The sequence below is a fragment of the Paroedura picta genome, chromosome 5, assembly GCF_049243985.1.
Source record: "Paroedura picta isolate Pp20150507F chromosome 5, Ppicta_v3.0, whole genome shotgun sequence".
Lineage (NCBI taxonomy): Eukaryota > Metazoa > Chordata > Lepidosauria > Squamata > Gekkonidae > Paroedura > Paroedura picta.
In genome coordinates, this window is record NC_135373.1 from 107,342,830 (window position 1) to 107,359,675 (window position 16,846).

Consider the following 16,846-nt stretch of genomic DNA (forward strand, 5'->3'; position numbering starts at 1 on the left):
GACTGGACACCTGTTTCATAAAACCTTAAGCTAACTGTTTATAGGCCTCAAGTATATGATCTTAAATTCCTCTTGCATTAGTTATGAGAGTCAACTTCAGCCTTTTATTTGATTTATAAATCATGTTTGTGTTGTGTGTGATAAACTTTTTGGCAAGTGAAAAAGCTCACCACATCAAAGTATAGGTATGTATGTTTTGTCTTATCCATTTCTTACTTCATATTTCCCAGGACACTATCTGGGGTTGAAGCCTGGACTTCAGAAAAAAAAAAAAAAGGTTGAAATCTCTGAAATGCAAAGGGAATCCTGATTGGACTTGAATGAAAATTGCCTCACCTTCAAAACTTATGCAGCCCTCATGCATTGTGGCATTTTGAGAATGTTTTGAACTCATAGCTTAGCTGAACGCTGTGCTGTAATGGATAGCTCAAATATTTTTAATTAGTGGCATCTGCTCTTCCTTGGAGCTCATCATGCACCTGCTTGGGACTACTTTGAGCAGAAGATTAGTTATGAGGGACACGGCTCCTCAAAAGGCATGTTCTTTACTCTTGCAGGTCTGCTGCAGTATTATAACTACTATGGGTGTGGCACACAGGAGGCTTGCCCTGTTAGCCCGTGATTTAGAGTGGTTGCGTAGACACAAACCACTCTAAATCACGGGTTAAGAGGGCAATCTCCAGCTTACCCTTTTTTCTGAATTCATGTGTCGCAGCCAATTCAAAGCTTCCCAAATCAGGAAGTTCTTGCGCGCACCCACGAGGAAAGGAGAGAGGTCTGTGGGAAGAAACAAGCCACGTTCGTGGCCGTCCCAAACAAAACGAAGTTAACCATGATGGATAAATGTGGCCTGTTGGTGGCCCATGTGATGGAGCAGTACTGTAGGCATTGCTTTAGGATGCTTAGGGCTAATCCTGCGTTGAGCAGGGGGTTGGACTAGATGGCCTGTATGGCCCCTTCCAACTCTGTGATTCTATGATTCATTGCATTTCATCAGTCCGGAAACTTAGACCAAAAAGGCATAAGTGAACCAGCTGCTGTGAAGGGATACCACTATTTGAGTGAACAGGGTAATATAGGAGTATTTCAGGAAGATGGGAGTACAAAAGGCCTCCTACATGTGCATAATAAAATAGGCTTACTTGATTTTATAGACCAAGGCATTTGAGGGTGGCTTGTTTGTTTTCCTAATGGAAAAACTGTCTTGACTTCACCCACATCAGTAACTATCTTTGTGGACCCAATCTCAGACCTCGTCTAGCTAGCTGGCAAACAATCGGCGGAGAATGTGGAATTCTGGCATGGGCATCTGGTTGCTCTGGGTTCCTTTTTCTACCATGTGCCTTTCAGTGGTCAGAATAATTTGTTGCCTGAAGTTGCCTGTTTCTTCATTCAGAAAGCTTTCATGTTTATTGGCAGGAATTTCCCCATTGTGACATCTAAGGAGGTTTTTGGAGAACAGACGTTCAAGAAAAGAACATTGGCCTCCATGTTTTGGGTTACATTTTCCATATGGTGACTCCCAGTTATAAAAGAACTGCACTACTCCCAGTAATAACAGCTCTGTGGATTCCCAGTATTAAAGTGTTCTTTTTAATTGTTTGTATTGGAGGGGGGGAAAGCGCTGAATACTGATGTATGCAGGGAAATATTAATCACAGAGTTAGTGTGGCTATCACTCTGCCAGGCTGAATGGCTCTCTCTGCTTTCCCCAGTGACACCAATGTAAACAGGCTTCTGTGAAACAGCAGTCATGGCTCCCTTTTTCCCGTTTAAAAGCTTCTACTTACCTTGGCCACACTGTGTCTGTTCCATGCCAAAACCAGCTGCACACTTCTGTTCACTTAGACTTTGAGGTCTGTTGTGTCTTTTTTCATACCTTCCATAGATTTTGGAAATCAGAAATTGTACATTTCCCCCTCCCCCCCTTCCTTTTGACCTTTGCATCAGTGTTGGTACAACAGCCTGGCCTTTTTGAGCCATGCCAGTAGAAACACAAGAGAAAAACCTGCAAGAGTGTCCCACGCAGAGCGTAGGAACTCCCTGACTCTTTCTCAGGCTTCCTGCAGGAAAATATTTCCCCAATATTTAAACTTCTTTCCATAATACTTCAGAAGTCCATAATACTTCAGATGTTTTCATAATACTTGAGTAGCAGGTCTAGCTTGGTGTAGTGGTTAGGAACATGGACTTCTAATCTGGTGAGCCGGGTTTGATTCCCTGCTCCTCCTCCACATGCAGCCAGCTGGGTGACCTTGGGCTCCTCACACTCCTGATACTGCTGTTCTCTCAGCGCTCTCTCAGCCTCACCTACCTCACAGGGTGTCTGTTGTGAGGAGAGGAAAGGGAAGGCGATTGTAAGCCGCTTTGAGCCTCCTTCGGGTAGAGGAATGCAGCACATAAGAACCAACTATTTTTCTTCTACTTGTAGCACAGAATCATTTCCACCTCCCAGGTCTTAATCATCTAAAACCATGACCAGGTATATTTTAGCTGATGACAAATTGCAGTAACTTCAATACCTTCAACACAGTCAGCTTCTCTGTTGTCAACACAAAAGTTTATACTGTTGGTCTTTAAGATGCTACTGGTCTTGAATTTTGTTCTAGTACTACCGATTAAGACATCTACCCACCGGAATCAAATTTTCAACCAGGTTCCCTCAGTTATTTCAGGTTTTTACAGGCCCCTTAAAGGACTAATAGGGTGTATAGCCTTTGGAAGGCCGTTTCAAAGGGATGGTGTGGTAAGTGAAAAGTCTGATTCTTCAGAGACCAGAATAGATTACCATGTCCGTTGACTGCAGGGCATGGTATGGGGAAAACAAACACCACGACTGATCAGTCAGAGGAAGACCAGTTTGATTTCCTGCACACACATGCTTTGTCTTCTGACTGTTGCTTCTGCTTCTTATTTTCCCTTGGCTGTGCTGCTCTGTCCATCTTGTCAAAACCCCAACTGCTTTTACATAAATGCCCAGTTTGATACATAGCACCTGATGTAGATATTGTCTCAAAAGCAGTGTTGAATTTCTTGCATCAATTTTGTGGGGCTGCGAGGTAAGAGTTTCAAATGGGCTAGGAGTTTCGAAGCTTATCATTTAGCGGGAGGAGGCTATCCTGCCGGTATTTTTGACTTGCTTAAATGCGGAACTTCATTTTTCAAGGTATCTCTTGTTTAGAGATGGTCATTGAAAATACAGTCTTCCATCTCCCTGTTGTAGTCCAATCAGCAGCACCAGTTGTTGGGAAAAGACCTTTTCCCATTAAGAGTGTTTTGTTTTATAACATGTGGTTGCTTGTTCAATATTCTGGATTTTTAACCAAAAGTTTTGCCTCCTCAGGGCGTCCCTGTAATGGCAATAAGAAACAAAATGGTTTCTGAAGGATTAAACCCTGATCTTCTTGAGTAAGCAACAACTTCTGTTTTATTCAAATGTTCTTTGCATGATGACTTGGGGGTAATTGGAACATACGGTGGTCCTGTTGGGAGCAAGCATCAGAGAATTGTAACCTTAAAAGCCTCTGAAGTTAAGATGTGTTAAAAGTCTTCAGTGTACTGTGTAAGACCCATTATGCACGGGGGTTTTAGCGCACATTCGGGGTGGAATGGCGGCAACTAAAATCACGGATAACGCACGGAGCCGGCTGCAACCGGCTGCAGCTTCGGTGCATGCCGCCGAAAAAGCCGCGTCAGTGAAACGCGGAAGAAAGCGCAGCTTCCGGGTGAGCGGGGCGCAACCAGGAGCGGCGCCCAGATCAGCGCGTGCATAATCGGTTACTCTGGGTTTTGCCGCCGTCGCGCCCCGCCCCGTGTATAACCGGTATGCGTCGCGTCTTCCCCCTCCGCGTTTTCCATGTGACCCGAAATCACCGTTTCGGCGGCCGTGCATAATGGACCTAATACAGGATTTCCAGATAGACCTTTTTTTGGGAGGGTGTGTGTATGTGCATGAGAGAGAGAGAGAGAGATTTATTTACAAGGAGGAAAAAATATAAAGTATAACATGATAAAACTTACATTATATCTGCCATATTCATTGATACTCATTTTTCTTATACCTTAATAACGATTCATTAAATTCTGGTAGGCTCTTAACACAGAAATAGGTTTAGAGAAAATAAAGACATATAGCAATCCCAATACATAATCTATCCAAATAATCAAAAGGCATAATAAAAAGAAAAGATTCTTGATAGATTTTTAATACAAACTTAGGCATTTTGCCCTAAATGATTTAAGAAAAAGAATTCTATGTAATAAATTCTCAACTGTCCTTAGACTCATTCCATGAAATAGATCAATACTATGAGATCCAAAGAAGATGGGAGAATTGAGATTGCTGATGGGCACACTGTATATCCATGTCCAAAATGAGATTTAGACTAGTCCTTCCCACGTCACTGTTCTTAATCACTACATAATACCATTTCTCCTTGGTTTTGAATCCAAATGGAAAGCTCTGAAGCTGTATTTCCTTCCCTAGGTCCCCATTTGATCTCCAAAAAATGATGGTGCCCTTGCATCTTCACAGCCTATGTGGCTGCTGCTGATGCCCTGGTCCTGAAAAATGTATACAACAGCAACCAGTTTAGGCTCGTTAAGGTCCCAACGATTTTTGGTAGTGCTGGAAGTATCCAGTGTTCTGACATTTAGCCTTCTGGAATTCTAGGCAATAGAGATCCAATGTCTCACTTTTCTCTTGCAGGACACCAGATGCTGCAGTGCCTGCGTGGGGAGGAGAGGCAAACGCAGATGGAAGTTCAGATAGTGAATCCTCGTTTAGTGACTAAGTGCTGATAATTGTTTCTTTTGAAAGCTCCTTGCAAACTCTTTGTAAGTGCTAATATACATAAGTTAACCTGATGGATGCCTCATAGTTTGAGCCATATGAAGTATTGCTTAAGGAATGCTTACTTTGCACTGGGATCTTCATGTTGGTCTTCCACAGAATTTTGAATGAAAGCCCAGCCAAACCAGAAGAGAGACAGTCATGACACACTCTTCCTAATGATGCTTTGGCCTTGACTTGAGTCACCAACCTAAAGAGGTTCAGAGTAGAACTTGGCAGGGAAGAAGTCTTGCATTTTTAAAGAAATGACATTCTCTGACGTTTCTTTGGACTTAACATTAGGAAGGGAATCTTTCCCAATAGCTGTCTTGTATTCTCATTCAAGATTCCTCTAAATGATTCCTGGTTTCCTATATTGCAAATTTATCTCAGTATTGAATGAGAATTCACAATCTAATTACATGGTTAAAAAATAACAAATACTCTCTTTGATCCAATAATCTAAGAGTTGGGGATGGAAAAGGGACAGCACAAGGGGAGGAGACGGTTGCTTCTGGACTGCTGCCATGTTTTTTTGGGGAGCTGGATGGCTCCCGACATCATGCCAGGTGACCCAGCACCAGGCCAGACACCCCACAAATATGCCATGCATTATGGAGGAGAGGCAGCCCCTTTCGAGCCATGCTCCTTCACAAAGAGTTTTTTTCTGTGGAAGCACTGTATGGAAATGTTGTGAATTGTTCCACTGTTACCCTAGTTAGCAAATGGGGTATTGGTGCAGAAGGAAGGAAGGAAGACCAGGTTATGTCAGAGAATAAGACTCCAAATAGTTTTGTGAAAGAAATTTATTTTCCTAGGGTTGGTTTAATGCAATAGCAAATATTTCCATTACTTGTGATTTAAAGATGGTACCAACCAAACTAAAAAAACGCCTTACAGTTATTAAAGTGAAATGAGGTGGGTTTATCCTGGGTAATCCAGTAGATGTCCTGAGAAGTGATTTCAGGAAAGTAACCTTTTACATAGCAGGATCTATTTTTAAAACAGATTAATTGCCTTATAGGGAGATCTACTAGAGAAATCGATCTGTTCTAAGTAAAATCTAGCCATCTAAATCAAAATATAAACCCCCCCTTAGTGTGTGGCATACAACATATTGCATACTACATTTCTGTTTGGCAATTCTGGTAAAGTTGGGCATGAAACGGCTTCGTGATTTCTGCCATGTTATGCGTGCAGGACACTTTACAAATAATACAGATAAAAGGTTTTCTCAAGGTATACATTAAGTGCATACTTGCAGTATGGTACATAAGCTCATCATAGAGTTGTCGTTGGCCATGGCTTCTCACTATGGGGTCATGAAAGTGATGGTGTGGCATTAATCCTGAATCTGAAGTGGCTCTCTGAACATTTCTCCCAAACAGCCCCAGTAATCAAGCTGCTATTAATATATTCCCTCTCGGCTGTTTTCAATTTGCTGCACATGTGCTAATTGTGTGTCATTTGTACAACCAAAGCTAGGATGGCTCTTGCAAATCAGATTTGGAGCTGAGCCATGAGGGCTGTAAGATGGATACTCATGTTGGTTTGGACAGTTCTGAGGCTCCAGTGGTGAAGTAAACTGTCAGGCAATTTTCTGGCTGGATCAAGAATTTTCAGTTCACTCTCGGGAAAACAGCAGAACATCATAGATGCACAAATTTGGAAGTTCAGCCTGTCTTTTTTTTTCTGACTTAACTTTCAGTAAAATGCACAACTAGTGTCCGTCAGCAGTAAACCATTTCAGGTTGTTAAATCTTTGTTAGCCAGCTGCCTAATAACACATATTGTATACTACTGCACTTAATCTTGTGTGTCTGGGGGGGGGGGGGGGCAGAATGCCTGGATTTATAATTAAAATATGTTTTTGTAAATCAGCCTTGTGATTCTTTGCTTATCCAAATACTTATCCTTGTGTGTTTCGGTGACGGTCTTATAAACTTTTAGAACAAATTAAGCAAGTTAAATTGATATTGAGAGTCCAGACAAGTTTAGAAAAATGCGTGTCTTTGATTGAAATTCATGTTATCCATTGGAACAATGAGTCATCTGTACAGTCTAGCCTTCGAACACCCTTTTCTTGGTTATTCTACATTATGTGAAGATGGCACTTAGAAACTGGATTTTATGTTTTATAACATTCAGAAAGTCAAGATATTGCTTGGCATGGAAGAATCTAGAATCTATATTTTTTACTTAGTAGTAGGATCTGAACCTCAGCCTGTGTGTCCCGTTGTTGGACCTCCAGAGGAACTGGTTGGCCACTGAATGAGACAGGATGCTGGACTAGATAGACCCTTGGTCTGATCCAGGGCTTTTTTATGTTCTTAACTGTTTGATTACCAGATGCCACCTTTCTCCAACCATTAGTACAAGTTTTAGGTTTCTTCAGAGACTGTCTCTGCTTTGTTGCTAGAAAATGAAAACACACTTACTCAAAGGAAAAAAGAATCACATGCCCTGCAATCTTGCCAAAGCATCTCCATTCTTTTAACAAGGCAGTTGCTTTGTGAGATTAAAAAATATTACCATACTATAGAAGTTCAGATCTATCAAGATTCCATCCTATCCCAAGACAGGAACGGATAGGTGGGGTAAGGTTGGCTGAACGCGCAGTTCACTTTCACCTTCCATTAGTGGTGCCATTCAGACTTCAGAAGGACGTTAAATGTTTTAAGATGTTCTTCTCACGGCAGAGCTAAATCTGTGGATTCCTTTCTTTGACCAGATGTCAAAGGCCTGCTGAACAGACATTGTGGGTTGTTGGCATGTTTCCATGACGTTATATGGATTGTGTGAGATGCAATGCCCTTGTTGTGGTTTGGGTTTATTTATGAAAACATCCTGGGTAAGACCATCTCTTGCCCTGATCATCAGCATTTAGGAATCTGGTGTGTTTCTGTCTGAAGCCATCTTTCTGGAAAACAAGGGAGTGCAAAGGCAGAGGGGAAGTTTGCAGATCCAGGTGTCCCTTTAAGCCAGTTGGAGATTTGTCAACAATTCATTTCTAAATACATTGTATTGTTTCAGTAATCTCAGTACAGTAGTCTAGATTCACATAGGTTACAAATACATAATTTGAAAATTTTTAAAACACCCCATATTTCTGACTCTTGTCAACAACCCAAGAGACTTCAGTATTTCAAAACAAAAACTACTCTCATATCTTTTGATGGTCTGGTATCTAATAGCTAAGTATTCCGCTGCCCCTCTGACCATTAAAAGAAAAAATGCAAAGAAGGATGGCATCTAAAGTTTGACTGGATAGTGCTGCTAAGTTGGGGAAATCCCTTGTTTTCCAGAGAAATCATACAGAAAAAGGGAGCAAGGTTGACTGCAACACAAACAAAAAACCTACTCCCTCACAAGATAACAGCTGCCATTGTGGGTTTCCTCCAGTCAACACTGGAAAACCAGTACAGACTGGTGGTTAGAGGAGGCTTTCTCAACCAGGCTATCGTGAAACCCTGAAGTTTCTTGATAGACCTGGGAGAGTTTCCCTAAAATGGCCAATGATAGGCTTGGAGGGGGTGGGAAGGGGAAGGGGCCCCAGGTGAGTGTGTTCGCAGCTATGCTTCCTAACCATATTCTGCACAATTGTGGCACTTCTGGGGTTTCTCGAAGCCTGAAGAATGTTTTAGGGGGTTCTCAACAGTAAAAAAGTTGAGAAAGGCAAGGCTAGAGCATCAAACCAGGGCCTGGGAGATCCTTGTTCAAATCCCCAGTCTGCCATAGAAGCTTGCTGGATGACTGAACCAGTCATAGACTTTTAGCCTAACCTACCTCACGGGGTGGTTGTGTCCATGAAGAGGAAAATATTGTATGCTACTTAGATTGCCATTGGGGGGAAAGGGCAGAGGATTATAAATGAAAATAAATCAACTGCCCAGACACCTGCCTAATGCTTAGTTTCCTGCAACTATGCTGAGACACCTTTTCCACAGAAATGAGTGCCAGATGAATGACCTAGTCCTGTCCTGTATTTTTAAAATCCCCTTTGCGGATGGGGGAGGGGGGCTGGAAGCAGGAGTCAGGAGTAGGGGAGAGGAAGAGGCCATGAGAGCTGCAAGGTGAGGGAGAAGGAGAGCCAAGAAGGGAAAGTAGGAGTAGGGGGGGAGGGGAGAGGTAGGAGGGGGGGAAATGGAACCAATGATGGAAGGGGAAGTGGGGAGCAGCAAGGAGGGTAGTAGTGGAAGCTGGATCTAATGTGTGGTTGCAAAAGGAATGGAATTCCCCACTGCTGCCCCCCCCCTTGTAACTTGCTTTCCACAAACAAATTCTTCTTAAGCACAGTAAGTTTCTTCCTTTCTATGCTTTCCTTGCCAGATGAACAAGGATTTCCAGATTACAAAACTGCTGTTTGCCAGTTCCTTAGCCATGTTCATGCCTTCTGCAGTAACTTCCTCTGTAAAGCATATAGATATGTCTTGAATCGCCTTCCTTTGCCAAGAAATTACAATCGCACCAGAGATGGAGTTGAGAAGGAAACGTTACTCGATGCACAAAGCATCCAAATTTGAAGCAAAAATGTGATCTGAGCATTGGAAGGAGTTTCCTCGCTGAAATTGGAAAGTCTGATTATAACAAAGAGGAAAATTTTCCTTAAAATGTGCTAAAGTGCTGTAACAGATGCCATGGTAAAGTTACCCCTTTGCCACCGGTACTTCTATCCTTTAGACATCCCTGTGCCTGGAAAAAGCTGGTGGGGAAGGACCAGCTGAGGATTAAAGCAGAGGACATCTCTCCATGCCTGTCAGGAGACTGCCTGATGGGTATGGTTTGTTTCCCTTGGCCATTCTTGAATGTATTATGTGCCAGCTGTGCAGGAAATGAATTTAATAGCGCTATTCTATGTTTCCCCAGAATTATAAGATCATAGCACTTCCATTGGTTTTCTCTATTTAGTTGACTAAATAGAGAGAAGAGACTGGGTTTTGTTTTCTTGCTTTAAAAAACAAAGAAAAATGTTTATGATTTAAAGCTATTTGGCTTTAACAGCAAATAAAGGTTTTATTTCTTCCAAGAATGCAAATTTTTCTTCAAGAACCACTACAAATAACTGCACAAGAAAGGTTAACTCTATACTGTATTCTGTATCTTTTCCTCTTTAAGCACTCCAATTTTGGGAAGTTTTGATTTTTGTTACATGATATTTTAAAAGTGTAAAAAATTCCTTCTGTGGTTTGGACATGGACAGTTTGTGCTGCTCTTCCCAATTTCTGGCCCACCCATTTCCCCTTCTTAAATGCTGAATTTGTTGTTTGCACACCATCTTTTCTCCAAGGAGAGGGGATTGCCGTTTTAATCTTATAGGGAACTTAAAACTGCTTTAAATCGCAAAACTCCCTTTTGGATAATGAATGTTCTTTGAATAGTCAATATTCAATATTCAGTGCATATTTGGTAGTCAATATGAGCATTCTTACATTATTACCCTGAATGGATTTTTGATTTGGCTTTCTTAATGTGAAAGTTGGACCATAAGGAAGGCTGTCAAAGAATTGAGGCTTTTGAATAAGGTGACCAGATTGTTCCACTTTTGGAGGGACATCTGGGAGCACCTGGCAAATTGTACTTACGTCACAAGTAAAAAATATATATTATAATACTATTTTTGCGTTCTATAAAAATTTTTGTTGCTCCATATAGACCAAATTTTTAAGATCTAGAGCCAGGAGAAAAAGGCAGGGATAATCAGGCAGAGCTGCTAACAAACTCTTGTGAGCGGTGGGTTTAGTTGATTACCCTGCTTAGAATTTGGGGCTAACCCTGCTGATGTGTATGGAGGCATCAATTTTCAAGTCCATGCTAAGGCTCTTTTATTATGTGCAACTCAGCACTTCATGGTTGCCATGACATTATCAGGGTATCTCAAACTGTCACAAGCACTACATGTATAATAAATCATAGCCTAGTGATTTGTGTGTGTGGAGGATACTTAAACTCTTCTATTGTCATGGACAGATCACCGTCTGCAGAATGGGAGACCAGCTTGGCTGGTCCACTGCATGAAAAGTAAAGATCTGGGTGGTTTCCCGATAGCATGACATAGTTGGTAGCTGTACTGAAAACCTCATCAGCTCCCTAAAATAAAGAAGTGGCCCAGGTGGTGGCCACAATGGTTCCCAGATGCATCCTGCCACAATGTAGTAGGGGGGCAAGGCAATTGCAAGGGTAGCAACAGTTTGAGCATAGTGGAAGACATCTTAGGATGAACATTTGAAATTTCTCATATTAGAACCTATTCTATGATCATTAACAGCAAAAAAGTCAGTACTCTGCCACCATTGTCTGCTCATATCTGTTCAGGTGAACAGTGTTGACTGGTTAAAGGCCTGTTTAATGTTAACCCAGCCAAAAACCTACAAATCCTTCAGCATCCCTCTCTAGCCTGTTTACAGAGCATATTCTCTCCAATTTTCCTTCAGCACCACTGCTGCAGTACAGTCAGCTTAGATGGATGACTGGCTGCCTGTTTTGGCCAGTGATTGATTTTAAAATGGACCTTTTGTGATTTTCAGTAACTAAAATGGACAAGGATCCAGAGTTCAAGTGGTGGCCTCCACAGTGTCCATCATGGTAACCAGATTGAGATGATCCATAAATGAACCAGGTAGTATACTGGATGTTTTTAGTGTTTCAGCTATATTACAACCAGCATCCAAACTCTAACCTGGACCAGGTAGCCTGTCCCTGTCAGATCATGGAAACGAAGCAAGGTTAGCCCTGGTTAATTTTTTTATGGGAGACCACCAAGGAAGTCCAGGGTCGTGACACAGAGGCAGACCACTTCTGAACATTTCTTGCTTAAAAACCTTACGGGGTCACCATAAATTGGCTGCGATTTGATGGGACTTTCCAAACTTGAACATTTATTTAATTGGAAAACAATGACTGCAGTGGCACCTTTGAGACCAACAGAGTCTTATTTAAGGTATAAGCTTTTCTGTGCACACATACTTTGTCAGATACGTTTTACTGATTTTCTCAGTTTTAATGGAATTCCCTTTGCAAAAGCACCGTAGCTAGTCATTGATTCCTTAGGTTTTAAAGTCTCTGGATCTGGAGTTGAAGAAGCTTGGAAATCATAAGGATTCTACTTCAGTTCCTCAGCACATGGACAGCACTGAATATTAGTCTCTCTCAGAACCTTTGAATCACTCAGAGAGCTGAAGAGGTGTTTTTTTTTTACAGCCTTTGTCTTTTCCCAAAATCATTGGAACGTGGGATTGATTTATATGCTGATTTAAAAGAAAGAACATTAGGCATATTTCCCATAAAATGTCAATGACTGCGTCTGTTGATAGATTGGAACATTTCTTTAAACCTTGCAAGTTTGGCCTGACATAGGATGCATTTAAAATTTCATTTGACTATGATTTAGATGGCATGCAATGAACCCTGTCTTTTAAAAAACTCATCCCATTTTGAACTGGCAAGTTCAGAAATCAGAAGAGGCCCCAGCCCGACGTTCCTTTTTAATATGCAGTTTTATTGTGGCGTTCAAGATGTGAAGGAATGAGATAAAATTCCTGCCTCATGCTGGACTTCTATTCTGAAATTCTGAAACATTAATAGTTTTCCTTGCATTGTTGCTCTAATGACATCCTAAAGCAATTAACACCGTGTGTGATTAGTACAGCAAATGGCAGACCCCTCGGGATTTGCTTATTCTGCAAGTTTTAAGACCCAATGATCTGATGCAATAATAGAATGGCTGCTCTTTAAAGGTCTGACTCTCAGGGCTGATCCAAAATATTTTGGAGCCTGGGGTAGAAAACCCAAACTCTGCCTCCCATCCCCATTAGTCTATGTAATGTAAATATGTAATGTAATTTTGAATTTAACTCTCTGGTCTCAGGACAAGATAGTTGCCAGCACAGCTTGTCACTTGCAGAGATGTTTCCACACTTGGGTGGAGATGGATGGGGCCAGCAACAACTGGGAAAGTGTCTGGCATTAATTACTAACATGGACAGTTTTATTTCTCCAATGTTTTTGTGAACTGCAACTGAACTCAAATGGACTGATTAGCTGTTTTAGCAAAGAATTATCATATGGCAACACATGGTTTAATTTGGATATTATGACACAGTTTACTATTTTGCCCTAATTCGCTTTTGCCTTATATCTCCACAGTTATGATGATGATTAATTTATTCTGAGGAAGAGTGCCTGCACTCGAAAGCTCACACCTTGAATAAATCTTTGTTGGTCTTAAAGGTGCTGTTGGACTCTATTTTTGTTATTCCATCAGTCTCAAGCTTGCATAAATTTCCTTCTTCCTTTTAAAGCTGTTGAAGCATGCCACTTGCTTCACTTTGCCTTGTTGTTGCTGTTGTCCAACTCCTGGCAATCCCATGGCACAGCTGTCGCCACAATCCTCAATCCCGTTCCGCGTCCTTCAGCTTGACAAATCCTGAGTGCCAGTTCACCCTGGCACCAAGAAATTTCATTGTGGCACCTAGTACTGTCAGCAATGCTATGATCATAGCATCTCTCTGAATCATCAGTGGAAGCACCAAGCTCATTTCATATCAGAACATCTAATTTCTTTATATGACATAAAAATAAATGTGATTGAAGTTCTTGTTGTTGCTTGTTTATATGTCACCTTAACTTTAAATCATTCGACAGCACCGGAGGAATTCGTTTATTAACCAGTTGCTTTCAATTACATGACGCTTTTAAAAGCATTGGTGGAAGTATGGGAAATTGTGTAGAAGTCAGGCTGTGGTTAGAGGTTAGCTTTTTGTTGCAGTGATGACAAGCAGAGGTTACTCTTATATTTATATACAATGCTTTTGTTGTGTAAAATAATAAAAGAGTGTTAAGGACTAGGCAGTGTGGGAGCAATAATTAGAAAATTTGGTCATTAAAACACAAAAGTCTGTAGACTGAGAAATGAGACCGGCATCTAAGTTTTGAGGCTGGCTGTTAAAGCCAAAGAAAATTTGTCAAGGCTGGCTGTAATAACATTATGAGAAATTGCAAAAAGTTTTGGATTAGGTCCTCTGGTTGCAGTAACTGGAAAATTTGGTTAATTAACATACGGAATCCTGAAGGCTGAAAAATGATCCCAGCTCCTAAATTTTGGGGCTAGCTCACAGAACCAAGGAAAAATTGTCACCTCCTGCTCTACCTTATCAGAAGGATGGCTCTGCTAAATCTTCGTTTCTAGGATCTATTAGGAAGTCACACTCAACTGAAATCAATGCAGGGTGACAACATTTGAAAGCTTGACTCAAAATGCTGGAGGTTTTGGGAAATGCTGTTTCTGCTGGCTGCAGAGGAGAGGACACGCAGTAATGGGTTTAAACTTCAAGTACAACCATATAGGCTAGATATCAGGGAAAAAATTTCACAGTCAGAGTAGTTCAGCAGTGGAATAGGCTGCCTAAGGAGGTGGTGAGCTCCCCCTCACTGGCAGTCTTCAAGCAAAGGTTGGATACACACTTTTCTTGGATGCTTTAGGATGCTTAGGGCTGATCCTGCGTTGAGCAGGGGGTTGGACTAGATGGCCTGTATGGCCCCTTCCAACTCTATGATTATATGATTCTATGAAATTTACCCAAATTTACTTCATATAGTAAGCTTAGCACCACCTCTGTAGTTGTTGCTGTACTTCTATAGTTAGACAGGCCAACTCCCCCAATATGGCCTTGCAAATTTGTGCTGTCGCTTCTGTTGAAAACCGGGTGTTGTTTTGTTGCAAAGCTTAGAGCGTCCCATGGATGCTTTAAGCTGATCCTGTATTGAGCAGGGGGTTGAACTAGATTGCTTGCATGGCCCCTTCCAATTCTAGGGGAGACAGAGCCCCTGAAACATTCTTCAAGCCTCGAGAACTCCCAGAAGTGGCTTGATTGTGCAGAATATGGTTGGGAAGCAGAGCTGCATACATGCCCACCTGGGGCCCCTACCATCCCCACTCTCACCAGGCCCATCATTGACCATTTTTTGGGGGGTGGAGCAGGTTGGCATGACCATATATGGTTATATTACCCAATAAATGTATAACACATTTTAAAAATATAATAATAATTAATTAACTGCCACCCATTCAGGAAACCCTTCCAGAGCTGTCAAGAAACCCCAGGGTTTCACGAAATCCTGGTTGAGAAAGCCTGCTCTAACAACTCTAATAATATTCTGGGAACCTGGATCCAAAAACACAACATAAGGACAAATTTACAAAATTTATATTCCATCTTTCTGCCTTTGTGAGGCTAGTCTGATCTTGATCTTGTCAGATCCTGAAATCTAAGCAGGATCAATCCTGGCAAGTATTTGGATGGGAGACCTCCAAGGAATGTCAAGGTTTTGACGGGGAGGCAGGCAATGGGAAGCCACCTCTGAACATGTCTTGCATTAAAAAAAACCCACGGGGTCACTATAAGTCAGCTCTAACTTGGTGGTCCTTTCCACCACCACCACCACCAAGGTAGACTAGCTTTATCATGTAAAATTGCTTTGAGAAATACTTGTTGTAAAGCCATGAAGAAATACTATAAGTACAACATCCTCATATCTCTAGCAAATGGGTGACCCTGTGAATAATGGAGGTAGAACAAAACTACCATACAAGTGTACCTGTGGGGCTGGTTGCATGCCATAGTTTGAGCTACCTATTCAAAGAGGCTCGAATCGGTGCAAAGAGAAGCAGCAAGCAGGAAGAGACCAAAGCTTGAAGGCAAGGAGAAAAGCACGAGCATAAACCAGAGGATGCACAGGTTTACCCCCTCCCCTTCTACTGGCCTAACCCCAATTCATTTTTAATTTTTAAAAAGTGCAAGTATATTGGAATGGGGAAGGTGTTCAGAACCAGAAGGAGCTAGGGGTGTTTTTGTGTATGCACACAGCAGGGTAGTAACAGTATTGGCATTTTGAATACTTGCTCTGTTATAGATGAACAGAGCATTTTTTGTGAACAGGCTTTCCCCAAGCCTTACTCGGGTATCAAATCAATTGAATAAATTAACAACTTCGACAAATTGTAATTTTTAAAGAAACTTTGGCAGACCAGGTGGGGAGGGAGTGGAGAGACACTTCACCTCAAGTTTATTGGTGGTGATACCATACTTTACCCTTACAGTAATAATACTTTTATGGGTATGTTCAGTTATATTTCTGGAATGGAAATAATCAGGTGCACATCTCTAGTGCATATGATCAGGTAGTCAGGACTGCGGTATAGGAAAACACAGAGGCTTTAAAAAAAATGAAACCATCATTTATTTGTGTAAGATGACGCAAATGTTTGACTTATATTTCCATTCTCTCTAATAAAGGCTTTAATATAAGTAAGATGCAGTTTTGAAATGATGCTGCTTAGGTATCCTGCACTAACAGAAGCTCAAGATTATACCGCTATCCATTTTGCCTTAATCACCGCAGCAACAGCTGTTTGTACAAAACTTAAAACAATTGTTTCAGATTCTTCATCTTTGGACAGTAAGGGGAATATTGCTCATAAGGAATCCATTAATGTGGAAGAGCCTTTGAAGCTTCAAGCTGTCTTCTCTCTCTCTTTTCCCATTCCAGCCACTGATTTTAGGAATGTGTTAGAAATACCTGCCAATATAATAATCAAATTCATTTTGGTACTAAGAACCAAGGTTATGATCTCAGGAAAATACCAGAATTTATTGTATAGTCCATTAGATGAAGTAACAACTCCCTCTTGAAAGAAATTTCACTGTCCTCTGATGAAGTAGGCAATGCCTTCTGAAAGTTCAAGCTCTGCTCTCTAAATAAAATAAAAAATAGTTTTAGAGGAGTAATTGGATTTTCTCAGGATGAAACTGGTAAGATGATGAAACCTGATATAATGGGAAGGTTGCTAATTTTGAATTTGTAATACAGTACTTGCTTGTTGAGTAGTTTTAAATATAAACCCCAACAATTTCTCACTTTATTATTTGCCTTCCCATGACCTTGTTTTGGAATATTCTATATGCAGATGGTCTGTGTAGCAGACGGGATCCTCTGAATTCTGCCAGCTCCCACTTAAAG

At 41.3% G+C, this 16,846-nt stretch overlaps 1 protein-coding gene across 3 annotated transcripts in view; it reads left to right on the forward strand.

Moving 5' to 3' along the window:
• The window catches only part of WASHC3 (WASH complex subunit 3), a 30,162-nt gene extending 16,755 nt beyond the window's left edge, over positions 1 to 13,407 (forward strand). Inside the window, exons 6-8 of one of the 3 annotated variants that reach the window (XM_077339766.1) lie at positions 3,344 to 3,408; positions 4,709 to 4,836; positions 11,356 to 13,407. In XM_077339766.1, the coding sequence (XP_077195881.1) occupies positions 3,344 to 3,408; positions 4,709 to 4,793 (150 nt within the window). In that variant the 3' untranslated portion in view covers positions 4,794 to 4,836; positions 11,356 to 13,407. The other 2 variants (XM_077339765.1, XM_077339764.1) reach the window with 2 other exon arrangements.
• The last annotated feature ends 3,439 nt before the right edge of the window (positions 13,408 to 16,846 follow it).